Genomic DNA, 19961 nt, shown 5'->3' on the forward strand with positions numbered 1-19961 from the left:
ATTACAATTTGGAATTTTTTTGTGGTGTAAGGATATCAAATTGCATGTATTTATGCATAGTACAGATGTACTATCTGGGATCTAGTGTGTTCCAGGGACAGATGTTATTTCTATGACCAATTGATACTGTTTCTTGAGGCTGTTGGACAGATAGACCTATTCTGATGTTTCGACCAGTAGAACAGGATACTTCAAAAGGAGATAAGAATGCAGACTGTTGCAGAAAGGTCCCTTCAGAAAGTCTGGTAATGCTTGTATTTTTTGATTAATTATTTTAGTTCTCTGGATATTTTGGAAACTGTCTCTACAGATGGATTACAAGTAACCAAGATCTACTGGAAACAGCGCTTCAGTTACTTAGCTTGATTCCATAAACCAGTTCCTCTGTTTACACGCTAAGTTAACAGCAACCAATAAATGCACAAACCTTTCTATTAACATAGGGTTGGCTGTGTCCTGAACCTGCATCAGAGAGAGACGACTTGGTATATCGTGAACATAAGTCAATTACTAGATTGCACAAGAAGCACGATGGAGATTGTGCTGGAGGCGGAGAAGGCAATACAAGCTCTCTAGAGCGGAAGAGTGACAACCCTCTAGATATAGCTGTAACCAGGCTTGCTGACTTGGAGCGGAACATAGAGCGAAGGTATCTGAAGAGCCCCTTAAGTACCACCATTCAGATCAAACTGGATAATGTGGGCACAGTTACTGTCCCTGCTCCTGCACCATCCATTAGTGGTGATGGTGACGGGTAGGTTATTGAGATTAACTTGAAAAATTATTGTGCTTCTTTGCTAATTGGAGCCTATTTTCTTATTGCCTGTTATCTATGTACTTTCTTGTATGTCTGTGATCCATATGGATCATGTTATTCTGCATGGTGCTTTGTAAAGATATTTTTTGTTATGTTTGTTGATAATCTCGCAAAGTTATCTTACATTTAACTGGTTGTGACTAAGCTTTGAGGCACGTAGCCACAGTCTGTGCACTACATGAAATTTAGTTGCTTAAACCTTATACTTATTGGCTGTGTATGTTTTGTCATTGCTTGGCTTTCAATGTGATAATGATTGTTCCACATTTAAACATAAGCAAACACGGATGTGACCTACTTAATTACTCTGTATTTCAATGCAGAACTGAAGAGGATATTGCTCCAGGGCTAAGAGTATGGAGAAGGGCATTATCAGAAGCGCGCAGTGCTGCACAGGTAGCTCTGTGCATTCAGCAGCTACAGAAATCAATAGCATGGGAAAAATCTATTATGAAAGTTGTAAGTGTTTTTAATTTAAAAAAATAATACTGTAACTAAACTATTTTTGCTATATCCTGCTTTCCCAGTTAAGGCATTTTCAGATACCATAGTTGTTAATGCATTTCTTATTACTGTTTGTAAAACTTAATACGGTTTAACTACATTGTGCACAGAAAAATGTGAGCCTAATAGAAAAGATTGTCTCTTGTTTACCAAATGCAGCATCCTGGACTTTTTAAGATGAAAAGCCCCATAACTGGTTACTATATTTAAATGGTAATTACACTTTGTTGATAACATTTAGGTAAAAAAGAGTCATATCTGGCTCTATCTGATGGAATATTTCTGATCTTATCCGTGACATAAGCTTTATGGAGGTTCAACATCACATACCCCAATTAAGGACTGAATTTTTCAGAAAGTTGAGATGTTCCAAATGTGTGGCTGCTTTGCATGCACACTTCTTACAACTGAACATACAAACTGGGCAAATGGGCTGAAATACCTGTTTCCTAGTACACTTAACAGGTAGATCTGCATTAACTGCATATACATAGAAGGCATGCAAAATGCATGTATCAAAATTTTCATGGACCTCTGAATCTCAAATTTCTGAAAACAAAAATATTACTACAGCAGTAGTGATTCTGATGTGGTTAAGAATGGCCAGTGCTATGATAGGGTGGAAAAAAGTGATTCTTCCATTAGTGGTCTTTTCCCTAATTTTTTAATTTTTGCCAGTCCTATACAGTTTCTAATTACATCTGGACAATTAAAGGATGTTTTAAATAAAAACTATAGTGTAAGGCTGTACCTTTGAGTTTATATGGCTCTAAGTTTAAAGCTGTATCTTTAGAGCAAAAAGTAGGAGCAACTGAAAAGGCATTTGAATGTTCCAAGGTAGTAATTTGTTATCCAGAAAAAAATGTATAGTGTCATGCTCAATTTGAATGAAATGTTCTATGCATTTAATTACACATTAAATGTAAATATTTGGTGAAAACACATGGAGGTCTTTAAGTTCCTGAAAAAGAAGTCCAGATATAGAAGAGTATCGAAATCGCACAAAGAATATAAGAAAATTGTCAAGACATTAGATATTTTTAAATTAGAGTGAATTCCAGGAAGTGCTAGGACCATTTATTTTGCCTTTCTGAATTTGTTCATGGTGGCCTTTGGATAAGATCCTTACTGATTATTATTTGAAAATACTGTCATGAAATACAAACTATTTTTATGAAACAGCAACTTGTATATGCAGTATGGGCATAAATGAAAGGAAAATTCCTGAGATATAGTACATGTAGGCCAAGTGATTTTGATGGGTGTAAGATGCCTTTACTTCTCATGGACATTAATGAAATAGAAAAGGTATTCATGGTTTTGTGTTCTGTAGGACACCTATCTTACAATTAATTGATTTTCAAATGTGTTCCCAACTGTAGCCTTTAGATTAGTTCCTCACATACTGCATATATTCTTTTACAACTGTGATCATTAGTGGACTGCTAAAATGAAAGTAATTTTGAGAGTGAGTTTGGGTGTTTGGAGGGGAAGAATAATTTAGGGACCAATCATGTGTTTCAAATTTGGAAAACTGAATTAAAGCTATTTTTAATGTATTATAGTACTGCCAAATTTGTCGAAAGGGAGATAATGAGGAACTGCTGCTCCTTTGTGATGGTTGCGATAAAGGCTGTCACACCTATTGCCACAGACCCAAGATCACTACCATACCAGATGGTGACTGGTTCTGTCCTGCCTGCATAGCAAAGGTAATACTAACCATAAAGGTGAAGTAATGTTTTTATAGATGGTAGAGGTATAGGTCTACGAGTGCTTTTTGCAATGAAAATAATTGTGTGTGTGTTTTATGTTGGGCTGCCATTAAATAGAGATTAATAGTTTTATTTAACTTGGGTTTTAGTGGCAGTAAAGGCTGTTTAAAACTGTAATATTTATTTTTTTTTTTTAAATTTACAATTTATTTGCTGATTCAATACCATGGGGTTTTGTTTCTTTTTCATATTTTTTTCAGTATTTGTCTTTTGAGCTTCATTTTTGAATGTTGACACACTAGTGTCTTAATTCTGTTTGACAAGAAAAACCTGAGAAAATAATAAATATTTTTTGTTGGGTTTATACAGAATACTTTAGTTTTCCTTTTTTGATACACAGTACATTTGAGAGATAGGCTATGTATGTTTCCTGTGTGAGACTTGTTTGATTGTGGTGTTGTTTATGTTTTGGTTTGGTTTGTTTTTTTAATCCCCTCCCAGGAAAAATAGCCTAAATAGAACTTCAGAATAGTTCAATTCAAATGACTGAATTAGAAGTTACTATTGCTTAAAAGTCCACAATTTTCCCATCCCTAGTTTGTTCTAAAATTAAATTCATTTTTTGCTAAACTTGTTAGGCTTTCTACCATTACCCATTAATACAGTAATTGAAGAAGTAGCTCTACAGTAAATATTAAATTTTCTACTTTCTCTGGGTATTGTCAGTATGATCCTTTGTGCGTTTTTCATAAAGTAATAAGGAAGACAAATTGTAACTTTTCAAGTCATTATCATGGTTATATTCTAACTTAACTTGTTAGAAAGACAGAAATTGCCCTATTGTGCTATAACTTATCCCATAACTTCTCTTTTATACACCCTCCCCTTCCCCCTCCACCCCCAGCTATCACTACTGGGTTTAGTACAACAGGAAAACTTTTTTCTCAGGTTGGGTTTTTTTTTTCCTGTCCCAAATTTGGCTGAAAGCTGGAGATTTAAAGGTGCCAGAAATTTAAGGCAAAATTCCATCACAACTTTAAAACATGTTGAATATTGATTCAAAGTTCTGCAAAATATGGAAACAATTTTGTTAAGGACTAGGTATAGACTAGAATTTACAGAATATATAAACTATGCCATCCTAATTTAACTCAACTTTTACTTTATTTTTCTTGTTTAAACCAAGAAAATTGAACATCTGCCATTCCCACCTACTTAGAATGCATATTCACAGAATGTTTCAAAGTCAGGCCTTAGGTGATGCCTTACATTGTGTTTTTAATCAAATGGCTGAAAATCGGCATTCCTCTTCCATTGCCATGTGAACTGATGTATTTGACTGTTCTTCTATCTTGGACCAGAAACATAGTCATGATATAGAGTAGCATTAAAGGAGTACAAGTATTTACAAGTCTTTCTAGTGTTCTGTGTTAAGCAAAAGGAATTTTTTATGTAACATACATTTTTCCACATCCATGTGTTCATTCATCATCTGATTTGTACAAGCTCGCCACAATTTTCACCATGCTAATTGCAATCAGTGCCAAATGCTTAAGAAAGTTATTGATGACATTCGTGAAATAAAGGAATTGTGTTGCAGTGGTTTATAGTAGGTAGTGAAATCTGCATATTCTTAACCTGGAAAAGTACAATGTAAAAATACAGGTTTAGACAACTTTAAAACCAAAGAGTATTTTGATAGGAGAATATAAAATGTTACAGTTTAAAAATCGTTCAAGCTAGCTAATATAGTCTTAGTAGCACAGACAGAGTTTAGTGCTTTTTATACTGCTGCTCTTTCTTCATGAAATTTTTTTTCTATACTTTTATTCTTTGACTGTCACTGAGTCTTTTCAATGGCATCATGTGCTTGACATGCCACAGAGTTCCTATTCGAATAATCAGAAGGATGACTTCAAATACTGTGTTGTGTTATGATGCTGTCAATACCCATAATCTTAATTTCATCTTAAATGTACCCTTTAGTTTCATTTTACTGCCTATAAATGGTTCTCTATTAAGTAACGTTCCTTTTCCCTGTTTCTTGTGTTGTCATACTCAGGGTATGTTCTGTAGTTGTCTTGCAGCCGAGCTGTCTGTATCTTCCATATCAAACTTTTAATCTTCGTATCAGTTGATTCCATCCAAGACTTTCAAAAAACACTCTTCCAGTTTTCTGTATCTTGCAAATAATACAGGTGCTTGAAAGTGATTATGCTATTCCAGCTGCGATTGTATCAGTCTTTTAGGAATAGACAAACCAGGCAAAAAGCCTGCCTGGTTTTTTAGGAGGTGCTTTTTTACCAATCTGAAGGTCAGGTGCCTAAATCACCAGTACTTGCCTTTAGAGAAGAGCAAAAAGTGAATAATCTCCGATACTAAATATTTCAGTTGGTTTGGTGCTTCTGTTTGTCTGATCTTCATTGCTGTCTATCAGTAAAAACAGATTTCTGTAACTTCTTGGTTATTACTTATTTCAGTTCTCTCTATTGCAGGCAAGTGGTCAAACTCTTAAAATAAAAAAGCTTCAAATCAAAGGGAAAAAAAGTAACGAACAAAAGAGAAGCAGGAAATTAGCAGGAGATACAGAGGATGAAGACGCTGCAACTACAAGCGCCTCCTTAAAAAGAGGAAAAACAGACCCTAAAAAAAGAAAAATGGATGAAAATGTTTCTGTAAGCCAATTAAAGCAAGAAAATTTCACTGCTATTAAGAAACCTAAAAGAGATGACTCCAAGGACCTGGCTATATGCAGGTAAAGTGAAAATTCTAAACTTGGATAGGTATTGTTGAAATAAGCAGTGCCTGCTTCTCTTTGTGTTCTGGGGAACAAGAACTTATTCTTTGTCATGTGTCCCATATAGATTGTGATAATTTGTGTGTATATGTAAAGGATTAATGTGTGCATGCTGGGGGTAACCGCTGTATTTGGTGATGAACCCCAGGAGGGAATGTACCAAATGTTAGAATGTAGTCTGTGAGATCTGGTAGCACTCATACTGTCAGCGTTCAAGCATAGCAAGGATGATTATCTGCCACGTCCAAAAGGCACTGCATTTCAGAGGAAGACATAGTAATAGCAATGCATCTTCTTTTGTAGTACTGTTGGTCACTCAAAAGTGACATATTTTAGCCTTGTCACAGCTTTGGGAAGCCAGTATTTTTTACTGAAAAGTATTTTATTCCAGTATTTTACTGGAAACCCAGTAAACCCGGGTTTAATGGTTTGCAAATGGTTTACATTAAAGTTCAAAGTATTTAAGTTGCAGGACTATGTTTTTCTTTTAGAATGCTGAGAATTTCATCTTGCATAGGTTGCCTGGAGAGAACTTAATGCTGTTTTAGATACTCAGTTGTCTGTCTGTCTGTTCTCAGCCTTGCACAGGGCACAGAATAAAGTGCTTTCCTTTTACAAAGTGAATAGGTTGGTGAATTTATAGAACAGTGAAAAACCTCTGTAAATATGCAAACAACTTAAGATACTGATTTAAAACCTTATTTTATTCAGCATGATTCTCTCAGAATTGGAAACTCATGAAGATGCCTGGCCTTTCTTGCTTCCTGTAAACTTGAAACTTGTTCCTGGTTATAAGAAAGTTATTAAAAAACCTATGGACTTCTCCACCATTAGAGACAAGCTAAGTAGTGGACAGTAAGTAAACCTATTGTAAATTTTACTTTACATTTAAAAAAATATTTAAACATTGAAATACAGTACATTTTTTAAAATTAGTTAAACTATTTCAACCCGCACCTTTGTGATTACTTTTACAATCGAAATAAAACTTCCATCATATCTAAGTGAAATAGCATGTGAGGAGGGAGAACCTCTGGAACTGGTTGCAAAACAATAAAGCTGACAGGTTAAATGTACAAAATCAATGAGCAGGAAAAACTTTTTTTCCTTCTCCTGTCTCATGGAGACATCTCAGTGTTATTACATGTGTAAGCAAGAACCAACTGTGTGGGCTTTAAACTGATGGAGTCCCTGTAAATAATGTTGTAGCTGTAGAGTTAATTGGTTGTGAGAGGCCAGGTAACATTCCAGTAATGGTGGTTAATCATTTTATAGTCCTAGAATTAGACTGCACAACTTCTTGAGAAAGACATTATATGCCTCTGTTCCCCTTTCCTCCTTGTTACGTCCCTGTTCTTTAACACCACCCCACCACCACAGAAAATTCTGTCCTTGATTGTCAAGATTTACCCTCTTCAGTGTCTGTCAGCTCTACACAAAGCAAGTTTCCTGAGATATTTCCTGTTAATATTTAAATTAGAATTTAAAAACTAAAAGTATAACATGTAAAGCATTCATTGAATATTTTGTGGCTGGTTGTAAATTCACTGATGTTAAGGTAGTTCATTCTCATGTAGTTGAAGTGTTTTTCCCTTTGATTCTCCATGTTCCAGAAATCATTCACCTTTTTCTTCTTTCAGGTACCCTAATCTTGAAGCATTTTCGCTAGATGTCAGGCTTGTTTTTGACAACTGTGAAACCTTTAATGAAGATGATTCTGACATAGGCAGGGCTGGCCACAACATGAGGAAGTATTTTGAAAAAAAATGGACAGAGGTTTTCAAAGTGAGCTGAAGTTACCAGAACTCTTTCTTCCTTTTTTTCCCTATTTTTTTTTTTTTTTCATTAAATGAGGACTGATGAGACCAGCAATGTGAACTGTATTTACATGAAAGTGCAAGGCACATGCATAACTAATGACTGGTTTTTTCCTTTAAAATATCACAATTGTGATACTAGTTCTAAAGGCTTCACTCCTACAGCAACCATGGCCCCTTGGTTATTGGTTTGTGTGTTTTAACAAACTAATTTAGGTAGAACAGGGAAGCACACCCAAAGAATTTCAAAGAAAGGGGTGTTATAGTGCAATAGCAATTTAAAATATATCAAAACGCACTGAATATTCAACCACCAGAGCTCTACTCGGGGAAATGGTTCTCTTTTCCCTTTCAATAAATATCTATTTTTCATTTTTTTACTTTGTAGTTTACTTTTTAGTGAATGTATTTAATTTTATGACTTATTTATGATTATACAGCATTCAGAATCTTCGTTTTCTGTGAAAAGGAAGAATTAGAAAATTGCTTTAAATCTTGAAAATACAACAAGGAATGTTTTAAAATATAAAACAAAGCCAAGTAAAACTGTTTACACTGATGTGCTGTAAAAGCACTAAAAATTAAACTTTACTGTAGAGTTACAAGTACATTTATATATATGTTGCTGCATCACTTGTGTAGTTAAATTGTATTTCAAGACAGTGAAGAAAAATTGAGACATGTATATACTGTTCATTATTGTTTATATTAAGTCTTGTTTTAAATATGTATGATGTGTACATATTGTTTGCAGACATTATTGTTTATGCCTTAGGAGGACGGTAGCATTTTATTTTAGTCTTAAGGTAATTATAGCTATATGGCTTGTACAGTAATTATCCTCTACCAACACTGTGGAGTCTCCTTAATCTTGGTAGTGCCTGCCTTTAAAACAGGGTGTAGGGGATATTAGTTTTCCATTTTTCTATTTTGTTATATGATTTTAAGCCACCACGGCCTCAAATTCAAGTATAATCATTTGTATCCATGTGGAATAAAATTGTGACAATTTCCTACGCACACAGTATTTTTTCATAGAAACATTTCCCTCCATTTGCCTTGCCACAGAAATAACAAAAAAGGCATTTGTAACCACTGTGTTTTATCTACTGTGTGTTGTGGTGGCCTGTTGGGCAGATAGATCAGATTTTTTTTTTTTTTTTTTTTTTTTTTGTACTAATGTAAGAGTACTTGAAGTTTTATTTAAAAGAAATGTTGTGGAAAGGTAGCATTCTTTCTCTTTTCCTTTTTTAGGAGTGTTATTTTTCACTAGTATGTGTGGCACGGATACAATAAAAGACTGTTTTGCAAACCAGATTTTCTTGGCGATTTTTATACTTCAGATCCTGTATACACAGGAATTTTTTTATAATATCTTGGGAGTTTTGCATTTAACATTCAGTTCTTATTATGATACATCTAATTCTCCTGGCCCTTTTAATGGTAATTCTAAAAGCAGCAATGCCAAGCAATCAGAGTGCAGTTCTACTGCCTGTTGGAATGAGCATAAATAACATTAGCTGAGGCCTTCAGGTGTACTTGGGCTGCCCAGTATTTAACTTGTTTCTACCAGTCCTGTTCACTGTTGCTACAGTCTGAATGCAGGTGATAATGTAAATACACGCCACATGTAATGTTTCTTAAAACCACTAACTATGTAAGGTTTTGTCCCTTTTTCTTTTTTTTTTTTTGTCTGCATGTTTTGAGTTTTAAAACCTTCTTTTATATATGCTGTTGCTATTATACTTCTTGTCTCTGCTGAGAAAGAACAGTCAGTGCCTGTTTTTTTAATAAAATATTTGTTTCCGTTGCCCTCCCCAGAATATCTGGTTCAATAATAGTTTTATTTTCTGAAGTCCTGCTGAATAATTTGTGTTACCTAGAATAAAAAATTTGCATTTGGATGTCAGGCAGTCTTGCATTTTAACATTAGCTCCACCACTGACTGCTTCACGCCTTTCCTTTTTCTGAAGACTTCAGTAAAAAGGCTTGCATACATGTTCCAGAGGTGTGAAGATTAATCAGTGTTTTGAGCATATGATGATGGTAGGCTTGTAAGAGTGTTAAAAGTATGCTTAGATTATTGGGAGAACTATTTCTTTGATGCAAAACAATTCTTTTTTTTTTTTTTTCCCTCAGATTCTGTACTGGTTAATGCTTTATCTGCCGTACTACATCTAACACTGGTTTTCACAGAAGTCAGAACAGTGTTACCAGCCACACTATGTACATAGCTGCATTTTTTCAGCTTGTATCGTAATTCAGCCAAACAGCTGGGAAAGTTAAGGTGATAACAGCTACTGTGGCCATGGCAGTGAGACAAGCATCACCTCTCTTAACTTGACATTACCAGTGTATTGCTTTGCTCACTAGCAGCCCGTGCCTGCATTACTATTTCAGTAAAATTAAATTTACAACAATTACTATATTTGAATGGCCAGCTTGAATCATTCAGATGCCATCATCTGTCTCCATCGAAAAGAGCAGGGATTTAACCACTTAACCACTAGAAAAATGTGCTCAACTCTTTCTTTTTTGTTGACTTTCTCTCCTGTTGATGTTTCTGTCTGTCTATTTTCTTAGAGGAAAAGTTTTCCAGTGTGCTCTCTTCCTTTCTGCATGAAGTATGCAGGTCTTAGTGTAGAGAATTCATTAATGAGCTTCCAAACTCTTTATTTTAGTACTGTTAATGGTGCTTAATGAAGAGTGTTCTGGTTGTGAATATGGGTTCTCTTTTGTCTCTTGGCATCTCTTTGAAAAAAAAAAAGGATGATATAAAAGCAGCAGAAAATCAGAAGTTGAGGTGTCTTGGACAAAATAGCTTTTAAAAGAAGTCTGAAGCTTTTTCTTTAATCTTTTTATATGATTTTGGTAGTTTCCGTATGACAATTAGAAGAGCAGAGGTGTTCTGTAAACTGTGAATGGGCAGAGACCTGAGGAACGGTCATTTTATATGCTGAATGGGTGGCCTAGGGGACTTTATTAAATCTGTATCATTCCTGAGTGTCTTAGTTACCAAAATGTGCCTGCAAACTGAGGGCTAAAAGCTGAAATCAGGAACACCACAATTCTATTATTTGATTATGTAACTCTCCTTGAACTACCTTCAATTCAGACTTTCAGTGTTAACCAGAAATGTTTATAGGTGGTATGTACATTGAGAAAAATTGTTTTATCTTTCATGACAGACATTTCTGTTGCTTGTATTGTCCAAACCAACCATCATTACTAGATGTGATAGAAGCTGGATTCCTGGGCATGTTACTAATTCACAGTGTCTTACTTAGCAAGTAATTTCAGGTTTCCCATCTGTAAAATATTATTGAACAGTCTTTATTTGTGTGGTATTCACAATCCACACAGTCTATGCTTGTAGTATTCATAATCAAATGTCTACCTTCCCCTTCAGTAAGTCTCTTAACAATTGATACAAAGTTCTTTTAAGGTCATAAAGTGTTTCTATTTAGAAATGTTTGATCTTACAGATTTCTAAATCAATGCAACACATATGAAATAGACTGAGTACTAGCCATCACCTAGGATTCAGAATAATTAATGGACAGTCATCAGCCAGTGGATCAAATAGCAAGCAGTCATGTAACACCTATAAAACAGAATGCAAGCTTATGCAGATTGAAACACGGAAGGTAGAGCATTTACATGACGGGAATGTTTCCTGGGCAAAGAGTGACTCCAAGGAAGTGACTTCATTTTCCTCAAGAAATGTAGGTATCACGATAAACCATTTATTTCGCATGAGTTGCTAAAAATGTATATGGATGTGAAAATGGCAGTGATGTAAACGTCATGATATGGGGTGGGTAAGCTGTATGTGAAACCCCTTTAATGAAGCTGTTAATAGCAGGTAACTCGACATGTTCACTTGCTGGTTGGAGCGGCAGGCAGGAGGCGAGCGCCGGCCTCGCGCTCTGGAGCAGAGGGCCGTGCCGGTGCACAGGGGGCAGCCGGGGAGGAGCAGGGATGGCGTTTCGTTCCACTGGTTGTGAATGCAGTCCTGCAGCCTTGCTAATACCAGTCATCAGTTCTCCTTGGAAGCCTGTGACCCCGCAGCGGGTGGCACTGTGCAGCAGCACCCCGGAGCTCAGCTGTACCGAGGCCATCTTCACCAGCTCCCTTCCTGCTGTGTCCCATTCCGTCCTCCTCGGCCTGCTGCCCTCACCCAAGGTACCGGCACCTACGAAGAAGCCTGTGTCACACAACAGCGTAACGCGCCTCAGCAGATAAAATGGCTGCAGGTGTTATGTGGATCCAGGCCACCAAAGTGGAAAAGGTTTGCACAAGAGCTGTGGGCGCAGTGGGGCCAAAGCAACATCCCCGCCGCGGCCGCTCCTGTGCGGGTAATGGCGGAGGCAGCGAGGAGCCGCGTAATGCGGCGACGCCTTCTCCCCCCTCCGGCCTTCACGCCGTGGTGCAGCCCGGGGCACGGACACCAGCTCGGGCCGCACCACGCCGTGGGGGCGGGGGTGCTGGGGAGGGCGCTGCGCGTGCGCAGCGGCGCTGGGCTGTGGCGGGGCTGCGCAGCGGGAGGGTTCCGTGGCAGGGCGGCCGGGAAGTGTCCCGGGAGGGTTCGCCGCAAAGAGGCGATCGGGGCGGGCCCGAGAGCGGCGGCCTGAGAGACGGCGGTGCAGTGTCCCCTCAGCCCGGGCGGGCCCTGCGGAAGGGCCGCGGTGGCTGTCCGTGCAGCTGAGGCAGGGCCCTCCCGAGCGTTTACCTGAAGCCCGCCGTGAGAGTCCGGGGTGAGGTACCCGCCGGTTCCCGGGCTGCGCCTCCGGTGGAGCGGCGGCAGGGTGTACGCGACGGTGACAGAAGAAGGGTTGTCAGTAATGTCTGGAGTTGCTGTGGCTTTTTTTGTTTTTTTGTGAGCAGCTAGTGGTGGCTTATGGGTTAGGAGAAAATTGTAATTGCTAGGGAAAGTCATGCTGTAGTGCTGAACGTCCCTTTGGTGGCAAATGCTCCAGAGTCTCGTTGCTCCCTCGGCTAGTTTAAACGATTGAGACCTGAAGCCTTACTTTCCTAGGTTTGCTTTTCCACAGGGGGCTCCTGAAAATCTCGTAACAACGAGGTTAAGGTGCTTTTTCAGCCTCACCTTTCCAGATGTCAAGGTTTGTCTAACTCTTCGGTTTCTTATAGTTGAAGTATGTTGGTTTTCTTTCTACAGGTGGTGTTGACATTGCTTGGTCTTTTTAATGGTTTTAAAGAGAAACTAATAAAAGTGGGAGAATCCTGAAGCTAAAATAGAGAGTCACATTCAAAGATGTGATCTCTAACTAAAGTGGCATGCCATATGCTGCCAGATGCTGCCACCTGCCTGTAAGGGAACAGTTATTTTGCCCTTACAGGTACCTTTGTGTCTGTACGTGTACATAAACACGTGTGTATGTATGCATGCATTTATACATATGCATATTTATATGTTCATATATATATAAACATTCGTATATACATATTTATATCTAACCCCAAATGTGTGTGTGTATATATATCAAAACACACCTGTTTGTGGTTGCATCTCTGCTCTGAAATTATTGTTCAGAATAAAGCACTTAAATAATAGCCTGCTGTTTTAGGTAAGTTAACTCACTAGAAATAGTATTACTGGGTTTGTTCAGCATAAACAGCTTTTAAGAGTTGTAGGCTGTGTACTTCCTTATTTTCAGCAGCCTTGATTGATCTGCAGCATAGGGAGGAGCTGGTTGGAATGTACCTTTTAGGGCCTTTCCTGGACATCAGTAGTTTTATTCTGAAGAATATATACAATTGTGTGCTCAGTTGTGCTCTAACGGGTGCTCTTAATGTGCTGTTTTTAAAAGGGGTATAGGAAACTCTCAAGTGTAATTTGTTGGGATGTGTTTCAGCAAGCTCCGAATTAGAATAATTTCGAGAAATCTTTTTGATACTGCTTCATGATTACTTTTTTGGAGCCTATGATGACATGCAATCGTACTTTTTTTTGAGTTGTAAGTGGGAAGTGAGTATGTATTAGTATAGTAGCTGAAAGTATTTTTATGGAAGTGTGAGGTTATTTTTTCTATGTTCTTGGTATAGCTGATGCACTGCTCTTGAGTCTGATTGATTTCTAATTGATTTCTGCTAGAGCAATGGATAATTGAAGACATTTTTCATAATAATGAATTAAAGCAAATAAATAGTGAACAGTATTTTGGACTGTTTGCTTCTGTAGGACTTTCCTAATGTTTACGTTTTACTGTAAAATATTCTGAACAGGCACCCCTTGATTTTGTGCTCAGTTACTCTATTTTTGTTATTCTCACTTGCTTCTTTTTAGGTGACTTTGTAAGTTTGTTAGTACAAGACTTTCATTTTTTCTGTACCACATTCAGAACAATGGGGCCTCATCCTGGTTCCATCCACTGCGCCCTGAAGCACACAAATGTTAAAGAATAGCAAAGATAAAAATTACTTTGCTTCCTGGCAGTACAAGGGAAGTACTGTGCTCACACCTAACTGAAATTTTCTCCAGCTCTCAGTTGATGTTCTCTGTCATAATGTTTGTAGTCTTTGTAGTTTTCTGCAGTATTCTGATCAGCTCTGTTTCCCCCTGCACCTAATCAGTAGTTCACATTCCCAATCTCTGTATGTGTCTTTCTCCTGCTGCTCTGTATGTGTCTTTCTCCTGCTGCTCTCTGTCTATTTCTGGATCATTGCTTCTCCCTGTGCATAAGAATTAATATTGCTTGTTTTCTTTTTCACTCATTACCACCAAGAAAAAAGAGAAGGCGTAGGGGATTAGGAGGGACCAGAAACAGTGTCTTTTCAAGTTCTAGTAAAGGAACTGTGGCTTCGTTACTGACCTGTAGACTAGCCCTCTGACTTCCAGTGTGGCACTCCTACTCCCAACCCTTATGCTGAGTGCTCTAAAGCCTGCCTTTTTATATGGGTTGCTATATAAGCAGAGGCACAGCATTGCTGAGAGAAGATCTAAATATTCTTTTTAGTATTTGGAGATTGCCTTTTCCTCCCTCTGACGGGGGTCTCACACTTAGTTACCTAACCAGATCTCTCCAGGAAGAAGTACAGCCGGTTGCGATACAGATAGTAACTTGTTCTCACAAGAACAGGGAAGATAATAGAAAGGAAGATGCTGTGGCTCTTTCCCAGCAAATCAGTAGCTGCCGCATCCCCAGACTATACCTCAGGTTAGCTTTTATTCATTGCTCTTGCTTGCTTCCCATAGCCATTAGTTCAAAATAGCTCTTAGTCTTTCACAGCAAAAATGAAGTGTAATTGTCAGTAATTTGTGTTTCATTCCTAGCATATGTCTGTGGCCTGTGCCTAGCTGGATATTTAGCAATCTGTTTAATTCCTGAGCTCAGGTTTATAGGTACGGTGTGACATGTTTCTGCTAATTCCACACTTTCACAGTTTGTTGATGTGGATGGCTTGGAAATGGGTCTAACTTTCAGTTAGAGAAAGGATGGTTTGAAAGCAAATACCGGGATGCATCGTAACTTTCATCCTAGATCGGAAGGAAAACTTACCAGGCTTTTTTCATTTAGATCATATTTAATAAAAATATATTGCTTTAATAATCTAGTAATTGGTATACTACTAATAATTGATGTACTAAGGTAATGGCCTTCTACAATGGCATAACTGCATCAGTGGACAAGGGAAAAACTACTGATGTCTACCTGGATTTTTGTAAGGCCTTTAATACGGCACCATACAACATCCTTGTCTCTAAATTAGAGATGGGTTTGATGGATGCACTGTTAGAAGAATAAGGAGTTGACTGGCTGGCCATGTCCAAAGGGTTGCAGTCAGTGGCTTAATGTCCAAATAGAAACCAGTAACAAGGAGTGTCCCTCAAGGGTCCGTACATTGACCAGTACTGTTTAATATCTTCATCAGTGCCAGTGGCATTGAGAGCACCCTCAGAAAGTTTGCAGATGACAGGGAATATGGGTAGATGAAAATTTAGGTATGACCCGACAATGTGCGCTTGCAGCCCAGAAATCCAGTCATATTCTGGGCTGCATCCAAAGAAGCGTGGCCAGCAGGTTGAGGAAGGTGATTCTGCCCCTCTGCTCAGCTCTCGTCTGACCACGCGTGGAGCACTGCATCCAGGTGTGGGACCCCCAGTACAAAAAGTCGTGGATCTGTTTTAGTGGGTCCAGAGGAGACCACAGCAGTGATCAGAGGGATGGACCACTTCTGTGAAGAAAGGATGAGAGCATTGGGTTTGTTCAGTCTGGAGAAGAGAAGCCTCTGGAGAAAGGCTGATTGCAGCCTTTTAATATATAAAGGCAGATCATAAGAAAGATGGAGAGAGACTTTACCAGGGCCTGCAGTGACAGGGCAGGAGGCAATGTTTTTTAACGGTAAGATAGTGGACACTGGAACAGAGAAGCTGTGGATGCCCCATACCTCAAAGTGTTGGATGGGGCTTTCAGCAGCCTGCTCTAGTGGCAAATGTCTCTGCCAATGATAGGGAGGTTGAACTGGGTGATCTCTAAAGCTCCTGTGAACTCAAACCATTTTAGGATTCTAAGATTCCTGGTGCAACCCTAATTAATGCTTTGACTGTCTTCTACAGTGCCCATTTATTCCACTGTTTTCAAGTACAGATGCAAATATTAACAAATTTAAACAGTGAACTTCTTAGCATAAATTAAATAATCAGAATGTTTTGCCATTGCTCTAAGACCAAGTAGCCACTATGTAATCTTGCATGTTGTACCACAAAATTGCAACTTTGTATGAAAATTTTAGATATGTTGATTCTAACCAAGTTGTGAACCACTCATCTCATTGCTGCGATGAATCTCTGATTTAAGTTGAAGGTAAAACAATGCTTATATGAAAAGTCTGCCTGTGCAAATGAACTTGTGGGTTTTTTTCCTGGAGAATGTCTTTTTAAGGTAGCATGTTTCACTTCTGAAATTAACTGTTGAATTTTTTTCCAGGTGTTTTTGTTGAAAGTAGATAAAATGGTGACATTAATACACACTTTAGCAGATCATAGTGATGATATCAACTACTGTGCCTTCTCATCATCGTGCTTGGCTACTTGTTCCTTGGACAAAACAATTCGCGTATATTCTTTAAACAACTTCACTGAGCTTCCGTACTCGCCTTTAAAAGGTCATACATATGCTGTCCACTGCTGCTGCTTCTCTCCATCAGGACACATTTTAGCTTCGTGTTCAACAGATGGCACTACCATGGTTTGGGACACTCAGGATGGTCGGACGCTGGCAGTGCTGGAGCAGCCCAGTGGCAGTCCTGTTAGAGTCTGCCGATTTTCTCCCGAGTCCACGTATCTAGTGTCAGGGGCAGCAGATGGGAGTGTAGTTCTTTGGAATGTGCAGTCATTGAAACTCTACAGGTGAGTGCCAGATATTTTTTTGACAGCCTTGTTTATGATGACAAGAATGTATAATTTATGTAGTGTGATACTCTGTGTACAAGACTTGCAACTTACACCACTGACTGGTATCACAAAGAAACAGGAATAAGATTTGGAAGACCAAAAGATTATCAATAGGAGAGGGAGATGTGCTGAGTCTCTCTGATTTTTTTTTTTTTTCCTTTTTTTTTGAGTTCATGGAAGTGTTTTTCTTGGTTTAACAAGAAATGAGGATGTATTGCATACTGCATGTATTTTGTCAGCAAACTGTAATATGTAATATACAGTTAGGCAGTGGAGCCTGACTGTGCTGTGTGCCTTTGTATTGCGTTATACACAGTGGTTTTTAATTATCATTTCACATGGGTTTCCAATAAACATTTGAAACAAAGCAGATGAGCATTTTTAGTGATGTTGCACAGTTAAAAGGTATGAACCTTAGGGTGATCTTCAAAGTCCTCTTCTACATCTGCGTATTTCAGTAAAATCTTCAGGCCAGTTGTAATCTGCACTTAGGCAAGACATTACTTAGGTTTTAGGGCAGCAATTACACAACATCTCTCTGAAGTTAGGTAAGAAGTTACGAATTTGAAGGAATTGGTAAGATGTTTCACTTAGGATGAGGGAGCAGCCATTTCTGAAAACCAAGCTTCTTTGGTTTTGTTAATCCCGTCACACATGTTACTGCTTTTGTGGCCTCTCTACCTTTGTCTTCCTCTCAGTGATTCAAATGGGAACTGTAAAATTTTTCAAAATTAATGAGTATAGTTATCTGAAATCATGTAAATCTGGAAACCTGTCGATAAACAGAATTTTAATAGCTTTTTGCCACCTTGGCAAAAAATACTGTTGAAATGGTTGTTTTGTTTTTAGAGAATAAACAGTCTAAGGGTTTATCTATTTTAAGGTATTATTAGTGATGACATTCTTTTTTTGTTCAGAATACTTGTAGCTGACAGGAAAAACCCCAGAAATATTAAAAAGTAATTTCTTACAAGTATATGCTACCTACATCCTTAATTTCCTCTTGGTTGAATGGTGGATGTATAATGACTAGGTACTAACTACATTGTTTTAAGCACAAATTATTCTACGTTGGTGTTACCATTGTAAAGAAACAAGAAAGAACTTGAACATTCCAGTCCTGTCCTGTCCCCTTCACTTGTAAAAGTTCATTTCAGATTCTTAACACACCAAGAGTAGTCAGCTTAACTTTAATTGTATATATTCTGGGATGTGTGTATATATGTTTCAGGTGATGATTTTTTTTTTTATTCTTCTTGTAATTTTCAGTTGCAGATAAACAAAAAGTGCACCTGTCCCATTTTCTTAAAGCTGAGATCAGTATTACTTAGAAATTATCATGGCACTTAAAAATTATGTCAGAGGCTTTTAGTTAACCAGCTAATTTCAGTCTGTGGTTCTCTGTTTCATTTGCAACAGCAGATTGTGTTAATGCTAAAAATGAGAATACCTTTTACAACACTGTTATGTCACTTGACTGAATATACAGATGGTAATTACTACAAAGGTTTTCACTTACTCCTCATCAGCTCAACTGCTGCAATTGACTGTTCAAATTGTGAAGTAAGATGGCTATTTAAATAATCTCTATGATGGATGTGAACAACATGAAAGCAAGTTAATTTATGGGTATTTCTTAAAGTGGTCTCTATTTCCTGTTCAGTAGTTACGATATTGATACCTGGCCTGGAAGTCTTGAATGCATACTCTGAACATGTATAGTACTATGCATTTTACTGTTTTGTTTTCAGAGTAGACTGCAGCTTTTTGTGTGAAAGAAGGAAAGTTTTAAAAGCTGTAGGAAGGAAAAAGAATTGTACATAGAAAACTGGGAAGCACTGTAGTGTATTTGATAGTATTCTTCAGGATAAAATCAAGGGAGTCAATGTTTTTTTGAAGGTCCTGGGTCTGATTAGAGAGGCTTGTGTACAAGTAGTCCAGAATTAACCCTATATCATAATTCACAAAGTCTTATGCTCAGCTGTAGCTTATCATATGGGTTAGTAGGTGTTCTGGTTTGTCTTTAAAAACAGAATAGATAAGTTGTGAGAGTCTGTTTGTGTACATGTAAATCTGTGTGAGGGTAGTTGTGTGTTTATTTTGACTTTTAAAATTTATCCTGCCATAGAACTTAAAAAGAGCTTTGTGCCTTTCAGGTGGTAAGTCCATGCAGATTGTCTTCAGTTGGATAATTATTTTATCATTCAGTTAAAATTACTGCCCTGGGGTGCCATCTCACATTTTTCCTCCTGCAGTCAAAGAGCAGGTCCTAGTTTCTGCAGTGTGCTTATTTGCTTATTTTGCATCTCTTTCCACAGTTGTGAGTTCCTCTCCCTTCTGTTACCAAGTTCCAAAGTGTAAAACTCAAAACAGTTTGGCTTATTGTATCAGAATGCGTTTCAGAGATCACTTCTTCAGAATGTTACTTACTCTAAATTCACATCCCGTGTGCTCTTGCTTTTCAGATCTGGGAATGTTAAAGATGGTTCTTTGGTGGCCTGTGCGTTTTCTCCTAATGGAAATTTCTTTGTCACTGGATCATCGTGTGGTGATTTAACCATTTGGGATGACAAAATGAGATGCCTGTATAATGAAAAAGCACATGATCTTGGCGTTACCTGCTGTGATATTTCTTCACAGCCAGTTTCTGGTTAGTTACTTCACTCTTTAGGGAAGGAACATGGAAAAAAAAGAGTTAGTTTATTTCTCTCTAGCTCTTGTTCTCATACTCTTCTTGTCATTGGTGCTCAAGATAGAAATGACATTAGGAAGAGTCGATGTTTTAGCATATTCAGAATATTCTTAAGTAAAAGTTGTGGTCAGGTTGGTGACAAGGAATGTACTAGGTCAGTAAGCAAGGTGATTAGCATGCTCATGACAGCTTTCAGTAGCTAAT

At 37.9% G+C, this 19961-nt stretch overlaps 2 protein-coding genes across 34 annotated transcripts in view; both read left to right on the plus strand.

The window, feature by feature from the left end:
• Positions 1-9473, plus strand: part of BAZ2B (bromodomain adjacent to zinc finger domain 2B) — a 138602-nt gene extending 129129 nt beyond the window's left edge. For 24 of the 29 annotated variants that reach the window (XM_030487584.1, XM_032919961.1, XM_030487599.1 and 21 more), the window contains 6 exons: positions 444-754; positions 1141-1276; positions 2887-3033; positions 5532-5791; positions 6545-6688; positions 7474-9473. In XM_030487584.1, the coding sequence (XP_030343444.1) occupies positions 444-754; positions 1141-1276; positions 2887-3033; positions 5532-5791; positions 6545-6688; positions 7474-7627 (1152 nt within the window). In that variant the 3' untranslated portion in view covers positions 7628-9473. The remainder of the gene's footprint in view (positions 1-443; positions 755-1140; positions 1277-2886; positions 3034-5531; positions 5792-6544; positions 6689-7473) is intronic. The other 5 variants (XM_030487594.1, XM_030487596.1, XM_030487603.1 and 2 more) reach the window with 1 other exon arrangement.
• Positions 9474-12131: 2658 nt separating this feature from the next.
• The window catches only part of WDSUB1 (WD repeat, sterile alpha motif and U-box domain containing 1), a 29948-nt gene continuing 22118 nt past the window's right edge, over positions 12132-19961 (plus strand). The window contains exons 1-3 of one of the 5 annotated variants that reach the window (XM_030487621.1): positions 12132-12773; positions 16599-17020; positions 19531-19715. In XM_030487621.1, the coding sequence (XP_030343481.1) occupies positions 16623-17020; positions 19531-19715 (583 nt within the window). In that variant the 5' untranslated portion in view covers positions 12132-12773; positions 16599-16622. Of the gene's footprint in view, positions 17021-19530; positions 19716-19961 lie in introns of all 5 variants that reach the window. The other 4 variants (XM_030487624.1, XM_030487623.1, XM_030487625.2 and 1 more) reach the window with 4 other exon arrangements.

This window comes from Strigops habroptila, chromosome 5 (assembly GCF_004027225.2).
Source record: "Strigops habroptila isolate Jane chromosome 5, bStrHab1.2.pri, whole genome shotgun sequence".
Classification (NCBI taxonomy): domain Eukaryota; kingdom Metazoa; phylum Chordata; class Aves; order Psittaciformes; family Psittacidae; genus Strigops; species Strigops habroptila.